General features: G+C 37.2%; 1 protein-coding gene and 1 long non-coding RNA gene across 4 annotated transcripts; both read left to right on the top strand.

Moving 5' to 3' along the window:
- The first annotated feature begins 375 nt into the window (after positions 1–375).
- LOC149814931 (uncharacterized) lies at positions 376–10,434 on the top strand. The gene is made up of 2 exons (XR_016428069.1): positions 376–1,105; positions 9,904–10,434. It is a non-coding gene; the product is annotated as an uncharacterized LOC149814931 (long non-coding RNA).
- Positions 10,435–12,507: 2,073 nt separating this feature from the next.
- On the top strand, positions 12,508–24,932 carry LOC149814930 (disease resistance protein Roq1-like). 3 transcript variants are annotated; one of them, XM_089988625.1, is made up of 6 exons: positions 12,508–13,146; positions 13,248–13,312; positions 15,942–16,450; positions 16,578–17,697; positions 21,916–22,206; positions 24,015–24,932. In XM_089988625.1, exons 2-6 carry the CDS (start codon positions 13,250–13,252, stop codon positions 24,582–24,584), a joined length of 2,553 nt encoding a protein of 850 aa, XP_089844751.1. In that variant the 5' UTR covers positions 12,508–13,146; positions 13,248–13,249; the 3' UTR covers positions 24,585–24,932. The 3 variants fall into 3 exon arrangements, with proteins under 3 accessions (XP_089844751.1, XP_089844752.1, XP_089844750.1); XM_089988626.1 differs by having other exon boundaries at positions 12,528–12,688; XM_089988624.1 differs by having other exon boundaries at positions 12,528–12,695.
- The last annotated feature ends 1,588 nt before the right edge of the window (positions 24,933–26,520 follow it).

Raw genomic sequence — 26,520 nt, 5'->3', positions numbered from 1 at the left:
AAAACAGATTTCACAAACCTGACCCAAATCCAAAATCAAAGTGGGTTGGGGTCATATGGATTTTAGATCCATTACCCGAGAACCGGATTCAATCCAAATGACTTTTATGGATCAGTACGATAATTTGGATGATATCCAGTTATGGACCCGATCCGAATCCAAAATCATAGCGGGTCAGGGCTTCTTACAAAAACTGGGTCCCTCACCTGAATCTCGGATCCAATCCAGTTAGCTTTATAGATCGGTTCGGGTGGGGCGAGTATGGATCCAAAATTGGACCCGACCCAAAACAATAAAACCCTATTTTATGAAATAGGGTTTCAGAAAACCCTTAACCCTGATATTTCCAACTTTCTCTCTCCCTTTCTCAAAGAGCGCCGCCGCCGCCGTCTCTGACGATCCAGCAACTGAATAGTCGCTGGCACCTTCGTCGACAAAAGATGCAGCACCCTCCACCATGGTCGACGATGGTGGGGAGGTGACATCTCTGGCAACCCGGCATGCTGCAGAGGTCTGGCAACTCGACAGTTCTGACGTCTCTACAGTGTCCTGCAAGGAGAAAAGAAAGAAGAAACAACCGATTGCTGGCTGTCCTTCTTGATTGATATCCAAAATGGAGGTAAGAGCATTTTTTTGGGCATTTTCAGGAAGAAGCCAACTCCACTACCGGCATCACCAGAAAATGATGACAGATCGTCGGCTTGGTCCCAATGGAGGCATTTGCCCCTTTTTGCCCTTAAAAAATTGACTCTGTCAAGGTCGAGTATAGGGGAAGAAAGGAGTAGCCATCAGGCGGCGATCCCGTCGGGAAAAGTCCTGATCTAACGTGCATAAGTGCAACGGCATGCATGGGCCCATAACCCATTGTTGGGTTTAGCCTACGCATAAAGACAAAAAAAAGCAAGACAGCATGGGCAGAGCATACCTAATGCCGCCATCGTTGAACCAAGATCGATGGCTGGAGCAAGGGAAGCTGTTGGTGGTGGCCGAACAGGGGAAAGCTTCATCTCAACCAGACTGCTGCCCTCCATGAGCGCAAGCTACTGGATTCAGTCAGTGAGCAGGATCTGTTCCCTCACCAAATGGAAAAACCCTGTATGGAGAGGTAAGATATACAACCCGATCCCCTCTCTCATTTTTCATTTTTCACACTGTGTTTTCACCATTTTTGGGGGTCGCTCATGATACCCCTTTTATAGGCACAGAGTGAGAATGGTTTGCGTAACCGTTATCCCTGATTTTGTGCGAGTTTATCTGAAGGAGCATCTTCCATGGGGGGTATTCACATTGTGGGTAACCACAATCACTAGCTGGTGCTTTATCCCAACAAGCAGTTCTCAAAAAACTAGGACACAAAGACATGGCTATACACACATAGATCCGAGGATGTGGGAATGAGACACAATGTGGATAGGCTTGGTACAACACAACAGTTCTAAAAAATTAGTACATGAAGACATGGCTATACACACATAGATGTGCACACACACACACACACACACACACACACACACACACACACATATGGTGAGCTTTATTTGATGAATCTAACTTTAGAACTTTAGATCGGGTGGTTCTGTCATACAAAACATAATTTTTTCAATCATGAAATTTTGGGCACATTGTGGGCTGTTGAATTTTGTAGTCATTGAAAATTGTGCTTGTACAACACAACTAGACAATCTAGAATATGTTTTTGAACAAACAAAGCATATAGATCATATCCATAGGGCTTAATCCAAAAAAAATTGTGAAATTGTGAACGAGTTGTTCCTACTAGAGTGTACGGTAAAGCTTATATGGACAATACCAAAAATATCACAATATGTTAATAAAACTTATTTTATACAAATGTCTTAAAAGCTTCCACTACAAGAAAAATGTGGATTAGTGATAGACGCTTTCCGTCGCTAATTTGTCGCTAACGTGTTTAGCGATGGATTAGCGACGAAAATCGTTCGTCGCATAATCCGCACCGCTAAATTGCGATAAAATTTATCTATTGCCAATCCGTCGCTAATGAGCGATGGATCCTGCCCGTATTTAATCCATCGCTAAATAAGAACTGATTTGGTTTTGCGACAAAATGTATTCTGTCGCTAAAATTTAATGACAAATACGTATCCGTCGCTAATGTCTATCACCAATTTAGCGACAGATTAAATTCTATCGCAAATCATCGACTAATTTAAATTAGCAACGGCTAATTTGCGTTGCTAATCCGTCACAAATTTAAAATAAAAAAATAAAAAAATTTGAAGTGCATTCTTGATGTCTTCTGTAGCAGCTGCTATTGCTTTCTTAACCTGCAGCAGATTTGGCCTAATATCATAACTCATGCAAAAATTTTAATATCCACTCTAAAAATATAAGAGTTTAAATAGTTGTAATGTTTAATCTACTACAAACCTTAGCCTTCAGAGACAGTTTAAGAACACTATCAACCATAGATGATTTGACAGATTGAGTATTGAAGTGAAGATCATTCATAGCTTATACAATTTCAAGAAGCAACAACTCCCTCCATGGACACTGAATCTCAACAGAAACCTCCTCCTCTGTGACAGTGACCATCACGTCTGTTATGCCATCCTTGCAAAAGGCTTTGGTTCATTACAAGTAGAACCATTTCATTCGATTATGCAAGGCTTCTTGCTGACAACAATTCTATTGCTGGCATAATTGTCAGAGGTTCTCTCAGCTACATCTGGGTATCTCTTTCGTCCATCAAACTGTTTGAAAGTTTCCAACTCTTCTACTCTTTTTTGAAGCTCTTTCAGGTATTCTATTGTGTCTCCAAGGAGCGATGCTTTGTCAAGCTGCAAAAACTGAAAACTCTCTCAAGTGTTAGTGGTTAATTGTTTCTGATAAAGCAACAATTGTCAAATCTAGTTTTCACAGAATTACTAAAAACTAGTAGACAAGCCCAACATTCTAATTATGATCTTTGAAAGGCAGTGAATCACGTACTCATTTTTTATTGATGAAAATAAAAGTAAAATATGCCCACAGGTTCAAACTTGGCAGTGCACAGGAGAGCACGTACACATTGCCTGAATCAAATTCATAGAAGTAACTAGTAAGCCAATTTCTTAGCAAAAGTTGGAATAGACTGGTGCAATAGGAGACTTTGAAAGGAGTCAATGCTTTCAGCCATGTTTTCCTTTGGCATTATTCTGTATCCGTACTTCATCTTTCATCCCAAGTCAAGTAGTAAGTCGACTCTATAAGCTAATAAGCTTATGAAAGAAAGACTTAAAAGGGGTGGCTACTAGCTTGCTCTTGATCTTACTACGAACTTAAGTTCCACAACTTTAGGCTGTCAGACATGTCCCAGATAGGCAAAGAAGGGAAAGAGGAAGGGACAAAGGAAGGCAAATACGGAAGGAAAGTTGTTCTTGAGGGGAGGAGAAGATGTGCACAACTGCAGGCATAGAACTAAAGAGGCTTTAAGCTAGTAGCTCTGGATCTTGCACAGATCTTGATCAAGTCAATCTTCATTTCATCATTTAAGTAAGAAGAACTAGGTCCATAGAGTGAAGGATTTCATTTTGATAGACAATTGTATTAACTATCCAATACACTCCTACTGGAAAGGCAAGAAAATGATGTCAAAATTATCATATAATGTAACAAATAACATGTCAATTGTGATCCAAACCAATGACTCTTATTTTACCATGATGGTTCCTATATTGACTCTTATTTTTACCAATCGACAAATCAAATAGTCCTTAACCAACATTATATCCTTTTCCACATACATGCTTTATGGATCTCTAGTGAACTTTGAATGAAATGGAAGACTACATTTTTGGCATCAATGTACCTGATGAGAATTACAATCTTCTAAAGCCTTAAGCAAAGCCAAGGTTCGTCAAAATTAACAGTAGTATGAGCTAGAGTAAGAGAATAAAAGCAATGTAATAATATAAACAAAAATGAAGTATTTTTCATTTTTATTTCCCTTTTACATGGCATACAAGTAATAGACAATTAGCAAAGGTGCAAGGAAGAGCACTGGAGAAGTACCTTATTAATTGAAGGAACAAGTGACCTTAATACAATAAATTGTTCATTTAATTTTTCGCTTCTTCTTTCTTCTGATAAAATGTGACTACCACCAGAATCATAAACCTGTTTCCATAAATTGCCTTTGCCATAAAACTTCTCTTGGGTTAGAGAGTGCTTACTGTGCAGCCAAGTAACTTCAAACAAAGCTTTCTTCTTCAACTTTTGTGGTGTGTCAATCAGTTGCGTCTGGTAGTTTACACCTTTCCTCCATTTTGAGAAGCAAGACTCGTTACTGCCATTGGACAAGTAAGTTTTGAAAGAGAAGCCATGTGAAATATCCACATGTTTTGGCCTGAGAGAATTATACAGAATAGCTGAAAGTGTTCTTGAATAGTGGGAGTTGTCGTTCTCATTTGCATCTGACGTGAACTTAGTATGAGTACATGCTTGGAGTTCTTGCATATACTGGTGCAATTTTTCATCATGAATAGGAGTTTAAAGCTTTTCATTGCTTACAAATGACTGTGAAATGCAGTCACTTGAATTCATTAAACCATGTGCTCCCTCACTAATTTCTTCATCGGCATGTGGCCAATTCTGAACTTGACATGTATATGTCAATTCATTGAGCATGAATGAGTCACCAGGCTGTTGATTTTGACCACTTTCAGTCGAACCGTGATCAGGAGATGCCACCTTTCTTATGACCACATGTGATACATTAACCACATTAGTTTCAAAATCAGTTTGTTCTTTGGGTGCATGAGAATTAAGTGGATAAGGTAAAAAAAATCTTAGTTCCAAGAATGAAATTACAGAGGCAAACTCAAAGGTCAACAAAGACACAGAAATAGCTTTGATAGAGCACACACACATGCAAACACAAGATTCAACAACAGATCCATTACACACGATGCTGCATATACTGCATTTCAGATAATTTATTTATTACATTTTAGTATAATTGCAGGTATAAAATGCTAGATACTACATTCATGATGTTAGAGATTAAATGCTAGATTAATGCTTGTTAGTGTAAAATGTAAATCATATCATTCACAGTACAGATACAAGACAATATTTTACCAAATACATTAAAATGAATACTATGGCTTAAAGCCGCCATCCAACTCAAAGATGACCCGTGATAAATGCAGGTGTTGATAGAAATGACACATCCTTACTGGCTACGAGATGCTATAATTTTTAACAAAAGTGCTCATCCAAGATGCCTCAAATACATTTCCAAGATTGAATAAAAGGTTTACAATCACACATCAAAGTGTTGTGAGCCATGTGTAACTAGACACAAGAAGAATGCGATAGTATTTTTCATGAAATATATGCACGATCACCTCGAAAATATATATGAATGAGCAGTATTAAGTCTCAAATGTGACAAATCTGTCCAGCCCTAAGGCATGCCTATTGCCTATTGTGGGATGAGTTTGGACCTCTTACTCTGGCCTAGCGTTCGTGTCATTTGAGCTGAGCAATCAATTATATCAGCACCATCATCTACGGCTTGCTGATAGGAAAGATCTGTGCTTCCAGCAAAAACTCCACTAGCACCATTGTCTGTTATAACCAAAGGCTTTCCTGAAAACTATTGCCACATTTGTCAAGTTAGAATACCCATTCCTACTACATTATAAACTTTTTCATGTGCCCCATGTGTGCATACAGACAATCACATGACAAAACATATAACCATACACATGAGATATAGAATGAGTAGCTTACCATTGCCAGATGATGTATTGTTCCTGATCATGCAACCTACAATGCTGAAAACAGAAACATGTTAAGATCAATCTCATAGATTAAGATTTATAACAAGCAATTAACACCCATCTCAGTTTCCCATATGAGTAAACAACACTCCTGAAAAACCCATGCCCTATTTTTTCCTTGCAACTGCATCATCATCTTCAGCGACCTTCAGATGGACAATACAATGGAGCAATTAAGACCCACACTGCATGATCCACCGAGTAACTTCCTAACTTATCTTAGTTGATAAAAAACACAACAATTTCCAAGGAGACAGCTGCAAAGCACAAAAACACAAAATGAACTTTCTAATCAACTAAATAAGATAAAACAGGGAAATTAGAAAGATCATGTAAAGCCATTCTACCACTAACCCATGTTGCGATGGATCAAACTACTGAATTTCAAACAAGCATCATCTAAAAATCAGAAAGATGTGATTAGCAAATAATGGGCATCCACGGTCAATAGCCAGATCCATCATAGTTCTTTGCTTGATCTCCCAGTTCTAACAAAGATAATTATAAAAGGTTGTTTTTCAAACTAATGGCTGAACACAATGGAAGAAAGGTTTGCATTCCTATACTTGTAAATTGATCTGAGACCATCTGGAACCTCAGGGATTTTTTGTATAGAGCCATTCTCATATATTATCTTGTTTTTCAGAGATGGAAACCAAAGACCCATCTCAGTCAAGTCATGAAGAAGGTGTTTGTTAACCACTACATATTCACCACTGCAAAATAAACCGTATGTTATCAGATGAATAGATCCTTCAAAATTTAGCAGAATGAAAAAAAAAAACTGCCTCTAAATAGCACCTTAACACCCTATTATTAAATTTTATATATAGCAAATACATATATGAATAAGAAATGAAAAACATTAAATGAAAATCAAAACAAGATGACACTAGCATTTATCAGAACATTGGTTTTATATGACACTAGCATTGTGATCAGGTACAGCAGTACATTAAAAGTGTGAAATCACATTGCACCTGATCCTTTACTTTTTTTTTAAGAAGAAGAATGAAAACATTTTATTTATCAGAGACATGAATGACAAAGTTCTCAAGTTACATATTAGGAGATTGGGTCGAAGAACTGTCAACCACTATAACCTGCCAAGGATTAAAGAAAAATGTTCTCATCCAGATCAAGTTCTGTCCAGGCCAGTTTGCTTGTGCTAGAAGCAAGACGTCAGATAAGATCCGCACAAGCAGAACGTTTGGTGGGCTTTCTTTTCCATCAAAGGTCCTCACACATTACGCTCCTTCCAAACAACCCAGCAAGATACAAGCAGCCAGGCACGCCAAAAGAATAGCCAGCCAGACCCCTTTGAAACAAATGACTGGTTCAAAAGTAAGTCTCGATTCCTCACTGATAGAGATTGTCATTTGCAATCATGAAGCCCTAAAGATGTGCTGGAAATAGGTGCAAGCCCAAAACAGGTGACAGGCGGTTTCAGGTAGTCTTTCAAAGACAACAAAACCCGCTAAAGCGAAGCCCCAACACACAAGATTGTCCTGCGTGAGAACACCATCTGAAGCCACTAGCCAAACGAAACACTTGGATCGGGGAGACGCACCAGCCGACCAAAGCAACCTCTTTGAAAATGGGTCAGCCCCAATGCAGCCGAACACGAGATTGTAAGAGGAGATGGAGAACTCAACTGATGATGAATGAAGCCAGGAGCATTGAAACACATCATTACCCGGTGGAGCGATACAAGTTCTTAAACCATTCTCCAAATTGACGATCTTTGGCGGGGGAGAGTGAGTAGGTTCCTATTTCAAAGGCGTGCCCAACAGTTGGTATTTATTCCTGAAATATAGTGTAAGATTTTTATCCCCACGACAAATCTGACACCAGCATTTAGAAATCAAAGCGTGAATAGAGAGAGGAAGAGACAGATTACCTGGGGTTTGAAGAATAGAGAGAGGAAGACGGATTACCAGAGGACGATGTCCGTTTCTGTGAAAAGGAAAAGAAGAAAATGAAAATTCAAGAAGTTTCCACCTTTTTTTCATGAGAAAGGATGTTGGAATCCTACCTCTTCACTGCCCGTCGTAGGTCGCCGGAATTTCACCAGTGGTGGGCTCACAGTGGCTGATTGTGGAAGACGGAAAGGCGAGAGAGGGGGTAAACAAGAGGAAAGAAGACAGAAAATGAGATAGAAGGGGTTGGGGGTAATCAGATAGAAAGAGAGAGGGAGGTAGAATTTTGCGCTCCGTTTTTATCGAAAAATATCGACGAAATTAATGTCGACCGTCGCTAATCCATCTCTAATTAGCGACGGATAGAGAAAAAGTTTCATCTCTACGTTGCGACGGAATTTGAGACATTTTTTCTGTCGTAAATCCACCGCTACTTAGCGACGAAATTTGTTCTGTCGCTAATTCTGCAAATATTTTGCATTTTAACGATGAACAGTTTTCTTTCGCAATTCATTACAAATTTGTGACGAAAAAAATCCGTGTGCAAAGTTTCGTCGCTAATTAGTGTTTTTCTTGTAGTGTTCTAATTCACTATATTTTCATAAAAAAACTTATAAACATGAAATATCATGAACCTATTTACTGATTCTTTATATTTTCATAAACATATTTTTAGACATAGCATGCTTTTTTATTAGAGTAAACATGGAATATCCCAAATATACGTGGGATGATTATGGTTATTTTCCAGACAACACATGGAAAGCTCTTGAACGGAAGTGTCTTATTGAAATCCAACAGAATGGTGAGTTTAAAATGCATGACCAAGTTCCAGTCATGGGAAGAGCGATAGTTCAAGAAGAAGGGAAATTGAATCCTCAGGCGCGTAGCAGACTCTGGGACAGCGCATAGACGGAGTCATTGTCTGGGTTAATCAAGGAGACAAAATAGTTTCTCAGTCAAAAACTTGTTCAAACTTGATTCAAATGGTGGAGTCTGCACACTGCTTCACTTTAAAGTGGTCATACAATTCCTGTTTACTTGAGTGCTTCAAGTGTTACAAGACTTGTAAGGGCTCAAAAAGCCTCATTAATGTCCCATGAATGGACTGACGAGAGAGCTCATGTTAGTTCGGACATGCTCTAGAAAGACCCGACCTGCCCATCTACTAAGGCCAGTCGGCTCTGCTCCAAGCCCCAACCTTCCCAATGCCATTTTGGGTTGGGCCTCTTCTTGCTCCAATCCATCCATTATCAAATCCGTACAAACAACTAAAAGCCAATGAATCTTAGTTATACAGTGACCATCAAACCATTACAAAGATAGTTGAAACTGGCCGTTTCAATAACATCTTCTGTCTATTTCTTTTTCTTTTGTTATAATAACCTCTGCTGCAAACAACACCGTAAAAAAATTATCAAAACTCTAACTATTATCTTGAAATTAACGTTTTAGATTCTCAATGTTTTGAAGCTCTATAACTAGATAATCTGCTATCAATTTCTTCAGCTAATTGTAACAGGTCAAAAAAGGCTCCCTTAAAATACCTCTAAAAAACATTAAGATCTATTAAAATGCTTTAAATCAATTTTCTTATTTTTTGGGTTTCTTTCCTAATTCTTCCTATTTCACTTATCTTCTTAGCAGCAAATAATGAATAGCCAACAAATAGCTATTACTTTGCACAATCATTTGTAACTATTATTTTGGCTTAACATTATATTGACATTATAATATTTGATAACTACTTTGATAATTTCTATGCAAAACCTTCTTCTTAAACTCTATATGCAAATTGATCTTAGCATCATTAATGAAATGCCCCCATTCCTTTTACAACAACAAAGAATGAATTGGTCCCTCTAATCCAAACACACTCTAGGGTATTTGGGTGCACCCACTTATTCCAAAAAAGGGGAGATAAATTTCGATTTTCTACTATTCGGCATAATCTTTGCAAGAAAAAGATCCCAACTTTGGCCAATTTTTCTGGACAAATGAGCACCCAAAGGTCTTTTTTTAGGATGTACCCAATTATCCAAAAAAAATAGTATCAACTGAGGTAATTTTTCATGTTAGATCGTGCTTCATATTGAAGATTCCAGATTTCTCCTAGTTTTTTGAACAATCAGTGTCATCCAAACACCACCCATAACTTTTCTTCCCCTTAATTGCAGAGAGAAGCTCACAGCAGGAGGAGACCACCGTGAGCACCGTGGAGATTGCGATTAGTAGATCGAGAATGACAATGATCACAACCCACCAGATATGGCCAAGAGCCAGTCGGAGATGAACCCCACATCCACCAAGAACTGGTCATCGTCCTCCTCCCTGCTCCCCTCTCCGAATGGCTCAAGCCTTGGCTCGTCGACAGCGATGTATACCGACTCACGGATGACCGTTGAATGCCTGTCAGTAGGATTTTTATGTCTCACGAATTCTTGTGTTCTCTAGATTTGCTCTAAAGGACAGACTTAAAATGAATAGTGTATCAATTTGCGTATGTCAGTATGTGAAACTATGTTGCCATCATGAACTCCCTGTTTTTTCCTTGTATTGTCTTGTTATTTTAGAGAATGACTCAAACCCACAGTGGATGATGCATTTTTAATTAAGTAGTGATGTTGTAATTCCAAAGACCTAGGGAATATAGAATTTCCTGTGAATTTTGACATCTGTTTATGTAATTGTATTTTGTTTCTCTTGGACCTTGTAGTGTCACCACCTTCTTTATATAATGATTGTGAGCATTATTGTTCCATCATGCATTTTCTTGGCTCTGTCATGGTTGACAAAGTCATCTTGCTTTATTCTCTCTAAGTCGGTACACAGGCAGCAGACACAAAACAAAGCTCTCTCTCTTATGGGACACACACAAAACGATGCTCTTTTTTTTGGTCATCCTTAAAGAAAAAGAGAACAGAGGAGAGCGGGGTTGGGGTCTTCAAATCTTACCTAGCGGGTAAGATCCACTTATCAAATGAGGACTCAGGATAGTAATGGTCAGGAGCAACCTCACATATGCTTTTGGTCTAGTTTTATTTGGCGGACCACATGCAGAACTGAAGATGAAGGAAAAAAAAGGAGATGGGCATACCCAAAGCCAAAATAAAAAGGAAAAACATAGAGCAAGAAAAAGGAAGAGAAAAAAATATAAGTGCCTGTTGAATTGGACCAAACAGCAAACCAGAGAAAAGTCAAAGTTCATGCAGTATTCTAAAAGAACAAAAGGCACTTGCATTATTCCTTCATCCTTTCCCAACCCAAAATTGATCCAAAGTGCACAGAGTCCATGTCTCGCTTCCTCTTCTCCTTCTTCCTCTTTGTCCTCTCATTCTCATCAGCCTTCCGATGGCGATGCCATTCCGAAGATGTTGAGATCATTCGTGGATATGATATTGTTGGAATTTTTATCCAAATTTAAGTCATTTCTAGATTTAGAAGATCCTTTAAGTAAATCTTTTTTTTACTAAAAAATCCTTTTAAGTAAATTCAAATATGCATTCGGACTTGGATCTGTTAAAATAAGTTTGCTTTCGGATTTGGGTTGGATTCAAATCGGTACTTTATGCCGAATCTGGTTGAGATCTAGATCAAAATCTAGCTTGGTTGCATTTAAATCAGTTTACATGTAAATAACTTGTTTTTATTATATATATTTTTTCCGAATCCAGCCACATGCATTTCAGGTGCAATTATTGGAGGCCATGTCAGGTGCAATTAGTGTAGAGAGGATCACTTCAGAGGCACCTACCTTGGATGTTGTTCATTCATGAAAATGAACGACACCGATCAAAACAGTGAACAAAGCTCGTTTGTCGGCCGTTCATTTTAAATCATTCTGATAAGGTTTATCCGAAACCCAAACGACAAAAAAATAAGAGTGATGGGGCATCTCATTTAGAAAGAAGTGATACGAGAGAAATATGGTCAGAGCACATATTCAATTATTGCACACTTTGAGTGTGCCACTCCACCTAACTGCCTTAATGGGGGTAGGGCCTGTCAGCTGTTGGAAGAAAGCATCCTCCACTTGCCCTGTCCAACGACCCTTATAAGTGCTCTCTACTTCCTCGCAATTTCTTACAACAACATCATTGGTTTGGTAAGCAGTGGATTTAAATTTCTAGATTTAGAAGATCCTTTAAGTAAATCCTTTTTTTACTCAAAGATCCTTTTAAATAAATTTGAATATGCATTGGGACTTGGATCTGTTAAAATAAGTTTGCTTTCGGATTTGGTCTGGATTTAAATCGGTACTTTAAGTTCAGATCTAGATGAAAATCTAGCGTGATTGCATTTTTTCTGAATCCGGTATAACCACATGCATTTCAGGTGTAATTATTGGAGGACAGATGAGGTGCAATTATTGTAGAGAGGATCACTTGAGAGGCAACTACCCACCTGCCTTGGATGTCGTTCATTCATGAACGACACCGATCAAAACAGTGAAACAAAGCTCGTTGTCAGCCGTTCATTTTAAATCATTCTGATAAGGTTCATCCGAAACACAAACGAAAAAAAAAAGAGTTATGGGGCGTCTCATTCGTGGAGGATTTGGATGCTGTTGATCTTGAGATCAACGGCATTTATAAGTGCTATGAGAGAAATATGATCAGAGCACATCTTCAATTATTGCACACTTTGAATGTGCCACCCCCACCTAACAACTGCCATAACGGGGTACAGCCTGTCAGCAGTTGGAAGAATTAAATAATCCTCCACTTGCTCTGTCTAACGACCTTTATAAGAGCTATCTACTTCCTAGCAATTTCATATAACAACAACATCATTGGTTTGGTATTGTTAGTATCATCATCATCATCATCCCTCTCAATCTCACAGACCCTCTCCCCTGTGTTCCACTTGCTTCCATTATTGTTGTTTGTGGATAGAAAGCGCGCCCTAAACGTGTAGCTGTTTCCGGTTGCATAAATCAAGTTTGTAGCAAGCAGATCTATGGTGAACGGTTGTTTATTTCATACTTGATCTATACATTGATTATATTCTGGATTTGAAAATAAATCTTATTAAAGACCAATATTGTTGAGGCGTGATCAGTATTTTTATCAAAATTTGGTGGTTTTATTGACCGGGAATAACCTGCTAACGGAGGATCCTGATAAATTTCATGGTATAAGAGATTTGTAAGAGTTGTAGGGTCCTTTAAGACATTTATATCTTTTCCTTGATGTGGGATTTCCCCTGCTTTAATTACCCCTTCCTTCCAAGCCCATGATTATCTTGCCTGCTAGATCAGGTATTCTTAGATCCACTAAGATCAGTACTAACCACCTTCAAAAACACTGGCCAACCTATCCATTCACGATCCTTGTTTGGTGAAACATCCATCTTCAGAAAATCTTTTGAGGCACTTGAGATCCTGATCCGGGAGTTTCGGCTTTTTGAAGTCTTGCTTGGTCTGTTGGTTATCGTGTTATTTTGGGTTGCTGAGCTTCTATAAGCTGGATGCCATTTATGTGCTGAACCCTTTCTCTCCCTCTCTCTGCTTTGTTTACAGGTATGGCCTTTCTGATTAATTGCTTACGATGCTTGGGGTTTGAACAAACGCAAGCGGCCGAAGAGGTTCTTTTCCCTCCTTCATCGTTGTTGTACCATTTCCCATTGTGCTATCCTATCTAGGGTACTCAAATGTGCCCACTGTGTAGACATACGGATGATGTTTCGATTAATGTGTTTAGATTTAGATAGGATGGTATGGGGAGGAGGAGGAGGTTATCGTTTTGAGAGAGCAACCAGGTCAAACCATGGTTTTTATTTATTTCTTTCTGGGCTAAAAGAGGAGGAAAGAGAAAATGGTGATATTCATTAATTTAAAGAAAAGGGAGGCCCAAACCGACACTTTTCAAGCAATTACCCGAAGTTGGGGTGAATAAAAAGTATCTTGAAAAACTGACACTTTTTAAGCAATCATAGGTTCGTGCTGTATCGATTCAATGTAACCACATAGATGCGTTCGTTTGCTAGAGATGAACCTTGTGTTTTAAAATTTTAACTTTATAATGATATTGCAAAAAAATTTAAAATTAAGTTTATTACAATATTATAATGATATTGTCGTGGTAATGTTATGATATTTTTAGTCCTATGTCACATAGATACTTCACTTAGAATGTGTATCGATCCCGTATCTACAAGATACTAAACACTATGGTGACACGACATGACAATTCATGGGCACAGTCAAACCAGTTTCAGACGGTTAACATTGTGTCATTAACTTTATCTATTTTGTTTTATGATCTTATTTGCTTGTTTTATATTCACTTGAATTCTTTTTCTTTGAAAATCTGTCATCGATTGCAGAACATTTCAATTTCAATTTAATTTCATTATTTGATGTTTCTAATTATAGTGATTTAGAATTGTTGTTTTATACATTCGCACACACATACATACATCTGTGTGTGTACACGTGTCCTTGTAACCTAATTATTGATTATTATCGAATTGTACTGAGTGAATCTACATTGTATACTGCTCCCACATCCATATCCATGTGACATTGTTTTAGTCTTTTACTTTCATATTTTCTTTCTACATTTAAAATTTTTCTTCTTTCTTTCATTTCTTTTAGATTTTAAGATTTTTATAACTTATATATACATTTCAATAAAAAAATTATTATCTAAATATATTTCTTTCTTATTTATGTTACCGTTTTTATTTTTAAAACTTTTTAGTTTCAAGTTTTTCTGATTTTTCTTTTGAAATTTTTACCAATACAACCCGTATTATAGCAAGATTTGGTTAGCTAAGGCAGATATTTGTGACTATGTTATCAGGAGAAATTTAAATTTCCAATATTTTCAAAATATCATAAGGTTTTGAAAATTGATAGTTGATCATATGACTTGAATCATCTTATTAGCTTTTCACAAAAATATAATTATAAAACTCAGCGTATCAGTTAAGCATTAAAAAAGCGATACATATGTATCACAACAATTTTATTATATGTATGTCTCCTTTTTCTCTTTGCCAGAGAGAGAGAGAGAGAGAGAGAGAGAGAGAGAGAGAGAGAGAGTTGGAGTTTTTTTATGGCCTCATTAAGTGAAAAAAAATTAAAAAATATCTCAACTGCCCTTGCTGACTATGGACTAAGCCCATTAGTTGGCGTCTTAGCAATTTTGGACCCTTTAAGTCCAGGGCCCTAAAACAGGTTTCGGTTTACAGTCATCATATCCAGGATCGGACCCATTTTTCTAAATTGGTCCATATTTTGGACCCAACCCAAACCCATGGATCTAGTAAAACCGGGTTGAGTTGGGTATAATCGGTTCGGGACGTAAGGAGGTAAATGATGTATTCTGGATTCAACTTAAATCTTAGGATTTGGACTTGGATCAAGTTTTCTGTGTGAATATTGTACCGATCCTAACTCTTAATTTTTGTTACCATCATTCCAAGCCCGTCTTGATTGGAGCCACTCACGTAAGGATAATGTACATATAGATGACATCTAACATATGGAAAATTTATGTTAGCTACCTCATGTTTTAATATATTTAAGATGAATGCCTACCTTCAAAAGAAATTCTTCTTGTGACTGCTTGAGTTATTTTCATATCAGGTAACTTTATGTATATGTTTAAAATGACACCTTTGCCCTCTCCCTTCAAGTGGTTGAATGCTATTTTTTTTAGCTCCAATATTTTTTGCCATAATTGAGGCCAATTGAGTTAGGATCTCTCCAACTCGTATTCACAAATATCAGTGATGCGTTGATTGAGAAAAGCGATAAAATCATTCATTGACAAGAAAATGATTTAAACACGAGAATTCAAAATATCACCCAATTTTATTTGCTTATTTATGAAGATGGTTCATCTCCGCTTAAAAGAAAGAAATAATAATAAAAAATAAAATAATAGGGTAGAGGCTGTCTACGTCTCAATTCATGTAAGGCTCCGTGCAGCCACCTTTAATGCAAGATGAAGTGATCTTGATCGAGAATATCTTGATCGAGAATGAGATTTGTTGATTAATTAATTTCTACGGTTCGTTGTATGCTCTTTCTAGAAAACTTTTTTCACAAGAGACACTGCTGTCAATTACAATGTATACTCGACCCCTTCACCCAACTGAAGCCAACTTACTCGATATCAATGTATAGGATAGGGTGAGTTATAATAGGAATACTTCATCCCTTGAGTAAGCTACTAAAACGTTTTCAGTTGCTTTGTTTTAACAGAAAAATACTGTGGATGAGCCAGGGCCATCAACTGAGCCATCAAAGCATGATCATTTTGACGTATTCGTAAGCTTTAGAGGAAAAGACACCCGCCAAGGCTTCACGGGTCATCTTCACAAAGAACTAAAACAAATTGGTCTATCTGCCTTCATCGATAGTGAAGATTTGGAAAAGGGTCAGAGAATTGAAGAGCTGTTCAAATATATGGAGGGATCCAAGATTTTTATACCCATTTTCTCAAAGAATTACGCAGATTCTACATGGTGCCTTAAGGAGATCTCAAAGATGGTGGAGATCAACAATGTGGAGGGACAAGAGAGGCCAATAATTCCCATATTCTTTGATGTTTATCCTTCTGATGTAGGGAATCAGAGGGGAACATTTGAAGTTGCTTTCAAAAAACACGAAAGTAATAAAAAATTGGATAAGGCGAAGGTGAATAACTGGAGGCACGCCTTGAGAAGAGCAGGGGATATTTCTGGGTATAATCTCCCTGATATAGAGAATGGGTAACATCTCTCTCTCTCTCTCTCTCTCTCTCACACACACACACACACACACACACACACACACACACACACATAAATGTGTTGTTTTCATCAATTATAATAATGCTCTTGTTTTTGGTTATTGCAGGAACGAGGCAAAACTAATCACGCTTATAGCTAAACAAGTTTCTACTATATTGAGCAAGGTCCCATTTGACATAAAACAACCCATAATTGGGATCGATTCTTCCATAAATGTTGTGAAGCAAATGTTGGAGACAGAAACAAGTAGTGTTTGCATGATTGGAATATGTGGGCTGGGCGGGATAGGGAAGACCACAATTGCAATGGCCATCTATAATGAACTCCTTCCTAAATTTGAAGGCTATTGTTGGTTCCTCTCAGATGTCAGGGAAAATGCAAAGAACCATGGGCTTCCCTCTTTACAAGCGAATCTCATTACTGACGTACAAATAAACAAAGTTGAACAAGGAATTAGTTTGATCAAACAAAGAATGCGATCCAAGAAAGTTCTTTTGATTATTGATGATGTGGACCATATAAGACAACTTGAGGCATTTACAGCCGACCGAAAGGATCGAAATCAAGAACAATGGTTCGGTGCAGGAAGTAAGATTGTTGTCACAACGAGGGATAGGGATGTACTTGTAAATTATGGACTGAAAGAGGAAGAAATTTATCGGCCTAAGGTACTGGACGCTGTGCAGTCACTTCAGCTATTCAGTCGCCATGCATTTGTGAGTGACCAACCGATAGCGGAATTTGATGAGCTAGCCAAGGAAGTTGTGAAAGTAACCGGCGGCCTACCACTAGCCCTTAAAGTTTTCGGGTCGTCATGCTTTTATGACATAAGAGACAAAATAGAATGGCAACAAAAGTTGCAACAATTGAAACGAGATCAACATAAGGATATTCACGAATGGCTGAAAATAAGTTATGAAGGTCTAAATAAGAAACAAAAGTGCATATTTTTAGACATTGCATGTTTTTTTATTGGATATGGCATGGAATATCCTAAATATATGTGGGAGGATTGTGGTCATTTTCCAGTCGACACACTGAAAGTTCTTAAACAAAAGTGTCTTATTGAAATCGATGACAGATATGAGTTTAGAATGCATGACCAAATTCGAGACATGGGAAGATCGATAGTTGAAGAAGATGAAGAAGAAGGGAAATTGAATCCTCAGGAGCGCAGCAGGCTCTGGAACAGGGATGACATATTGAACGTGTTGGAGGACACACAGGTATTATCCAAACTTGTTTCTGTCATTTGTTTTTGTAGAATTAGACATTGGCCTTTGACATGAGAGTGATTATACCCTAATTAAACTGACTTTATTATTAATTCGCTTGTTATAATTGATCCCATAGCATAGACCCAGTCAATGTCTGGGTTAATCAAGGTGACAAATTAGTTTCTCAGTTAATGTTTCTACTATATTGAGCATTGGTTAATTCAAATGGTGGAGTTTGCACATTGCTTCACTTTGGGGTTGTCATACAATTCCTGTTTACTTGAGTGCTTCAAGTGTTACAAGACTTCAAAAAGCCTCATTAATGTCCCATGAATGGACTGACGGGAGAGGTCATGTTAGTTCGGACAAGCTCTAGAAAGCTAGATTATAATATGAGCTAGTCTTTTAGATAATTGGATTCATCAAGGGTCTGATATCTAAGCGAGTAAGAAATTTCTATTAATTTTGGACGGAACGGAAATCTTTATTTTTATATATAATATATACATAATATATACTTTAAAGTGGTCATACAATTCCTGTTTACTTGAGTGCTTCAAGTGTTACAAGACTTCAAAAAGCCTCATTAATGTCTCATGAATGGACTGACGAGAGAGCGCATGTTAGTTCGGACAAGCTCTAGAAAGCTAGATTATAATATGAGCTAGTCTTTTAGATTATTGGATTCATCAAGGGTCTGATATCTAAACCAGTAAGAAATTTCTATTAATTTTGGAAAATATTGATCAGAACTAAGCACATGTGACTTAAATTGGAGTGCAGATCCTTTTTTTCTTGTGAAAAAGAGAGGCTCTAGTCCTTCTTTAATATGTATTGTTTACATGAGCTTGTTTATGGTGGGGGACATCTTTCTATGTTAGAGAACTTTCATATGGATGCAGGTGAGGGTTAAGGAAACGATGCGGATTCGATTGATACGATTCATAATTTTCAAAAATTAAGATACCAGAACACGATTGTACATATATTATATATTTATATATAATAAAATATATATTATCTATTAAAAATTAAAAACAATATATTTATAATAATTTTTATCGTCTCAGGAATGGTGTCGAACACCATGTCATGCATGTCAAATACTGTCATAAGTTTCGAACACTATGCCATGCGCGTCAGGCACTGTGTTATGTGTATTGGCTGTCGTCTTTAGGTGTCAGTGTCAGACACACTATTACATGTGTCCTGCACATGTCGCATCATGGCCTGCATCCGAATCCTTGTCGTACCGACACGGGTTCAGCGTTCCCCTCGATGCCTTTTCCCTTTCAGATGTTTGTTTTAGCATTTTAAGCCTCACAAAAATGCAAGTTTGGAAGGCTACGTCACGGGTTATGTTTGATGTGTATCTGACTCTTAAATTACATAGTAGAGACGGGGTTTGGACATACTTGTACTCTGAACTGTGCACAGGTCACCATCTAGATGGTGGCTGTCTTACTCTTATGTTCCTCTCTCATCTAATATTCGGTTGGATGTATTTTGGTAATGTTGAATGATAAATGTTCTCTCTCACAAAAATGCAAGTGTTTCCTCAGAAAGTGTCCACTTTTGGTGACAAGCAAACGGTCCGCCCTAAGTCTCAGATCTCCTATGCTGAGCATCAGCCTAGCCATGTGGCCCGCCGGCCAACCTCCAAGATAGTATTCTTGTGGAAACCTGCATACTCATGCCCTCCTTCCTCGTCCTTCCTCTCTCACCTTGAGACCTTTCTTTCTCTCTTTTTTTAGTGGAAAAAGCTCAGGTCCACCCTTGTCCCGACCAGAGCCCGAATCTAATTAACCTGAATCTGATAATTAATTTGACATAATTATGTACAAAATTATTTAGCTAATCAGATCTGGATTTGGTAGTAACTTTTCTCATCTGACTCTTGAGCATGAATTTGAGGTAGAGAATGAAAGATTCAAATAATCTTTATCTATGTGAAAACCCAAGTAATGTCGTGTTCTGTTAATGTGTACCCATTTATATGAGTTTGTTTATGGTGCGGGACACCCTCAATATGTCTAGCAGATTTGTTGCCTTGATGCATTTGATGTAATCCTCTGATCCGACGTACCTATGGACATAACAGCACATGGTAGTAAATCACACAGCCCTGCTCTTAATTAAGAGTCTATTATTAATCTTAATGTATGTTTTGCATTACACTAAAGTAGGCATACTTCGTTTGGTCAGGTAGAAGCCTCTAAAAATCGTACTGAACCATCATATGTGTTTATCATTATCTTATTTACTAATAAAGATGCTTTCTTTCAATTTGATTTGAAGTAAAAATGTAAATATTTTATTATCATTTTTTTTACTTTCATAAAATACACATATGAGCATAAAAAATCTTAATCGAATACATATTCTCTGTTGTTGAGTAAACAATGATAAAACACATCTATTAGTTCAGATGAAGCAAGAAACACTTGAAAGTACTAGTTTTAAAAGGTTCTAATGCAAAAAAAGGTTCAAACGGTTTTTGAGTGCACCCCCAGCGGATGTACTTCCTCTTGTAACAGCTGTCGCAAGAGTCGATTTTGTGACTTTATTATGTGTGACCATCACGCATGATGTGACGTGTTCTGAGAAGGTTAGCAGCTACCAGCTTCTCTCGCACCTAATAGAAGTTTCAAATTTTTTAGATTTATGAGCTTTTTTCGTTGATCAAACCTTATAGATATGATCTACAATCATTATTTAGTGGAAAATAAGTTTTGGATGACTTGATTATGGGATAGATGTAGGTTTTAAAGACTTTCAAAAGTCATGGTAACAATGTACCAAAATTTCATAACTTAAAAAAACCTATTTTTATTTTCAGAAAACATGATTCTTATCATCTAAAGTCAGATTGAGAAGCTACAACCAACAACTATAATTTCTAGTATGAGTATTATATATATATATATGGAACAACACCCAACGCCCTTGGCATGGGCCTTTTTTTTAACTTTTAGTGGCAGTGGTGGACTGCCACTAAAAGTGGCAAAGGCAAAAAAAAATTGTGCATCGTTGATTGACACGTGATCAATGGTGTACATTCATCCGACATAACGTCCAACATTTTAAGTGTTTGATGTTACACCCAACTCTATATATAGAGAGTAGGGCGTAACCTCAAACACTACGCCAGACCATTTTGTACAAGACAGTAAATAACTGCACTAAAGACCTGAACGGAAATCTTTATTTTTATATATAATATACATAATATTTATATTTATATATATATATATATATATAATATATGTAATTATATATACAATATATTATATATGTATATATGCATGACTCACGGGTGACTCGCCCAAGTATCGTTAAAGCCGGGTCACACCTGGTTTTTGACCCGATGACTGAGCGATCCAGGCCGGTCACCGGGTCAACGGGGCAGTTTTTAAAACCATGCTTTTAATTGGCAGTCTTAGCAACCATAAAAAAAAAAAACTTATACATGCCATCTTGTGGGGCCCACCAGAGCAGCGATCCAGGGAGCGGCTGTGCAATGGCTAAGCGACATAGCTAATCACGTGACGGCATTTTATGTGAGGCCTTCACTCTGAAATGGTGGGCCCCATGCAAATGCTGGCACGTAGTTTGCTATGGCACTTAGCCATGTCTAACGGCTCCTTTGATCTCAACTCCTCCTTTTTGGAAAGAGAAATAAAATTCTGTTAAAACGAAGATGTTAAGTAGGTGACAATAAGTCAACAGCATGAAGTGTTATGTTTTATATATTTCTTGAAATCGATGGGTTTAATAAATTCATAAAATATTTCAAATTTTAGTTAGAGAGGTCAGATACAATGTCCAAGCTTATTTAAGAAAAATTTCTCTATAAAAAAAAAGAAATAATTAAGTGGGAAACAAAATTTGTTACCACCTGAGGTGACCTGCATGGTTAGTGGGAGTTGCGTGGACGCATTAACATAAAGACGTGCGCAGGATCAAATTCCGCTAGTGTGCCCCAGTCTGTCTGCAACGGTTGAAGCACATAAACCCACCCCAGGTTTACCTCGCAAGAAGGTGGGCCCATTAAGGGACTCGGTTCTCATCGACTTCCTTGTGACAATAAAAAGTTTGTTGCTTAGGTTGGTAATGGATGAATGGGTGACACCGTTTAAGGCTACGCATATATGCCTATGGCCTTGGTTGGTTTGAGCTGGTGCTAACCAAATTTGATGTAGTCTGTTTTGTTTGTTACCTTTGCAGGGATCTAATAACATCCAAGGCATCAGTCTCCCTCCAAGTTGGGACGGACAACAGCTTTTGAGCTTGAGCGCGGTTTCAGCAATGCCCAAACTCAGGATGCTTCACATAGATGGCATATATAGAGGTGTCGGCGATGCAATTGAAGATGGACCCATACAACTCCCAAGCAAAATAAAATATTTAAGATGGGTTTGCTGTAGATTGAAGACGCCCCTGTTTGATGGCCGTGCTCTTAAGGAACTCGTTGTGCTCGACCTACCAGGTGGTGAATTTGAAGAGCTGGGTAACCTGGTTAGTCCTCTAACGATGTATAGCGGTAAAAAAACATATGTGAAACATGCAGATTGATCATTAGCCTGTTGTAGGATAAACTAAAAGTCTCTTAATTCAAATGCTGAGCCATTGCAATCTGCTGCCTTGTTATGAGGTACCTGGATTAGTCAATGGCTGGGAAAGGGCAGCTATTTGTGAGAGAGATGTGAAGGGTCATAGCCGACTTGACATACCCTAATTAAGCAGTTGCATAAGCTGCTTTTTTTTTTTTTTTCTCTTGAAGCAGCCATGTGAACTAATCGAGGTTCTATGGTATGTGAAGGCTACTACTTGGCTATTCTTGGTATACCCAAAGCAGCTTACGCAGTCATGCAATCTCCTTATTTCTTATGTGAAGGCCTACCGCCCTGTCTGTGTCTATCCTCCTGTTACGATGAGAACGGGATGGAGGGAACATCGCTTAAAAAAAAGGGCAGAAGGGGTCTAACCCCGACTCTCTCTGTGCGGCCGGTCAAAGACATGCTTTCTCTCTCTTCGTTCTTCTTTTTCTTCAACTTTGACTAGGGTGTTGAATCAATTTTCTTTACTTAGGTTTTTTATATTTAGTTTGATTAGGCTATTTTTCTTTGATCTTATTTAAGGTTTTTTTCTTTAAATTTCATTGATTAGGGCTTTGAATCAAACTTTTTTACTTTGGTTTTTTATACTTAGTCTGATTAGGGCCTTTTGTTAATTTGATTAGGTTTTTTTTTTTTTTTTGAATTTCATTGATTACGGCTTTGAATCAAATTTTTTTACTTAGTTTTTTTATATTTAGTCTGATTAGGTTTTTTTCTTTGAATTTCATTGATTAGAGCTTTGAATCAAAATTTTTTACTTAGGTTTTTTATATTTAGTCATCTTAGGGTTTTTTATTTGATTAGGCTGTTTTCGTTTGATTTTCATTGATTAGGGCTTTGAATAAAATATCTTTAATCAAGGTTTTTTTTATTTGATTTTAATTGATTAGGGTTTTTTTCATTGGTTTTCAGTGATTAGGGCTTTGAATCAAATATCTTTAATCAAGGTTTTTTTATTTGATTAGGCAGTTTTTCGTTTGATTTTCATTGATTAGGGCTTTGAATCAAATATCTTTAATTAGTGTTTTGATTTTTAATTTGATTAGAGTTCTTCTTTGATTTGATTAGAGACTTTTTTCTTTGATTCAATTAGATTTTTTTTTTCTTTGATTAGAACTTTGAATCAAGATTTTTAATTAGGCTTTTTTTATACTTGATTTGATTAGGGCTTTTCTTGTATTTGATTAGGGTTGTTTTTCTTTTATTTTGTTTATTAGGGTTTATATTAGTGCTTTTTGATTTATTTATGGTTTATTTTTCTTGTAGTTTAGGGTTTTTTGTTTATTTGTAATTTATTTATGAATTTTATATTTATATATAAAAATATGAAATCTTATTTTTTTTGTCAAATTAGCCAAAATTTAAATATTTTTTGGTACTTGAATCCAATTTGAGATCCATATTAGAGGCTAAAATCCATAATTTTTTGATAAAATTTCATAATTTGATCCCATATAACAATGATTACAACATTTATATATCAAAAAATATGAATTCCAGATTTTTTCTATTTTCTATTGTACGTAAATAGAGGAGATTGCCAGAATTTCCTGAAACCATATTATATGCTAATTGGATTTGTTTGTATGCTACAAGATGTTCATCCTAGGGAATGAACAACATTCAAAGTCATCTTTCACACATTGTTTCTCATACTTTGGATGCATGCGTTGCTAATTAAAAATGAAATAAAAAATTGATGTGCAGGTGCTTCCAAAGCTGAAGGTCCTCGATCTCAGAAGGTGTGATAAGCTCATCAGGACTCCTGATTTTACTCATCTCCCGTGCCTGGTGAAGCTGCTGCTCGACTGGTGTGAGGAGTTGACTGAAATTGACGATTCGATTGGATATCTTAAGAAGTTGGTTCACTTGAGCATGGAAGGCTGTGAGAAACTGACTGGACTGCCCATTAGTCTTTGTGAGCTGACATCGCTTGAATTCCTCAGCCTTGAATATTGCAAAAGGATTTTTGTTCTTCCAGAACATTTGGGGGACTTGAAATGCCTAAAACATCTTAACCTTAAATGGACATCAGTAGAAGCCATACCAAATTCTATTGGAGAACTTCAGCTTTTAGAAGTGCTCAACCTTCAAGTTTGCAAAAAAATTACTGCTCTTCCAGAATGTTTGGGGGACTTAAAATCCCTAAAACATCTGAATCTAAGAGGGACATCAGTAGAAGCCATACCAGATTCTATTAGAGGGCTTGAGTCTTCAAAGGAGCTCACTACATATTTCAAAAAGTACCCGACTCTATTGGAGAGTTGGGTTCCCTAACTTTGGGAGGCCGTTTTGTCTTGAGTGAGGAGTCACTTTCCAACCCAAGCTTTGAGGAGAGATCAGATATTGATGTGTGTATCCAAGTCGTGGAAGATGGAGAGATCGTTGTTGAATCTATACAGCAAGCATCAGAAGGCATGAAGGGCTGCTACTGGTTTATAATTGAATCAGATGAGGAGACATGGAGGCGTATAAGCGAAGGCCACGTAATGGTACAGGTTCCCACAGCTCAACATGGTTACCAGTTGAACACATGTCACATTGACGGTTACTACTTTAAATAAGAGACCATATAATATGATACAAATATTTTGTTACTTATGATGCGAAGATTAATAAGAAAAAGTCTACCAACTATGTTTTTCTTTTCGTACATGGAGCATATAAATTTCATACCAAATGGCAGCGCCTTATATGCATATACCTACATATAAAAACACCATCCCTTTCACCAAAGTCTGTTTCATGTGGACACAGTTTGTAACAGCTAGTGACCCATTTGTGCCAACCTGCCATACTAACAACTGTATGTACAGTGAACATGACTTGCACTTCTATTTTTTATATAACAATATAATTCCTTTATAGAAACACAGCCATAGTGACAAACACTTAAAACTCATTTTTTTAGACAGTTTAAAAAACTCACAAGTTTTTTATATTTTATTTTTAAATCTCGCAATTTTTTGGCAAAATCTCTAAAATAAAAAGTAAATAAAAAACATAAAAAAATAATTTTTTATAATAAATATAAATAAAAAATATTTAAAAGTAAAAACCACACGATGTTTTATGATAAATAGCCAATTAAAACATAAATATCACGTTTAAATCATGATTTATGTTTTTTTGAAAATATCATGGGAAATTACTGTTTTTAACTTTTTGATATTTTCTCATGATATTATCGCAAGTTTTTTATAAATCTCATGATATTTGTCACTATGGTCCACAGGTCACTCAAATGGGCCCACTCTCATAAAATAAACACCAGAGTAGTCTACCGACCCTCGCAGCTTACTAGATATGGACTCGTGAAAGTGACAGGGTACAATATACTGACAACAATGATATTTGATCTATCATCCTTCATCTTGAGCGTTTGGGGGAATTATCGTGTCATAACCTTATCTGCTAGACTAATCTGACAGTGGATCAAGTACAAGGCACATTTTAGTGTTCTTTGCGGCACCTGATACGTCCTCTAGCTGGCAGGCTGTATCACAGAGATGGAGGGTGGTCAAGAGAAGTGGCACGCTTAAGCAATGTGATTTCATCTGATCCTACCTCGAATAAACTAGACCAGCTTGGGTTACATAAATCCTCTAAGTTTTTTGCAGTCTTACAGAGCCCACTCGGGCATGTGTTGTTGGCGTATATGCATAATCAAATACAAACGCCATAGTGTGCGGGTGTGGGTGATCGACGTTCTCCTTAGCCAGTTGACGCCCACGATGAGCCCAGACCTCAGGTCGACGGTGAGCTGGACTCTGAACCAAGTATATCCGTATGTGGGTTTGGGTAGGCTAATGTTGTGAATCACTCATCACACTCTCAACAGCCTACCCCCTTATATATAATGGATAATTTGTCAGTTATGTGAATGCGGTCTCTCCATATTCACGTAACTTCCATCCACTATCACCTCATTATGTGGCTCACTAAGCGACCCACTTAATGGTGTCAAACCAGGTCACCCAATGGGTTGAACCTAGATACGTTATGTCCAACGTTCTTCCACTTGACCAATTGACACCAAAAGTGCACTAAATCAAGGTTTATACAGTTATCTCGATTTAATTCTTCATGTGGGTTCACATGCTATCCTTTATCACAAGAATGAATCATATGAGTCATGGAGATGAATACTCCTTTATGCAATGTCATATTTCTATGTACTACAATATAATTCACCTTCAGTGCTTTAGCATGT

This window comes from Nuphar pumila, chromosome 15 (genome assembly GCF_984573655.1).
Source record: "Nuphar pumila chromosome 15, dmNupPumi1.hap1.1, whole genome shotgun sequence".
NCBI lineage: Eukaryota > Viridiplantae > Streptophyta > Magnoliopsida > Nymphaeales > Nymphaeaceae > Nuphar > Nuphar pumila.
This window is presented reverse-complemented; position numbering and strand designations above follow the sequence as displayed.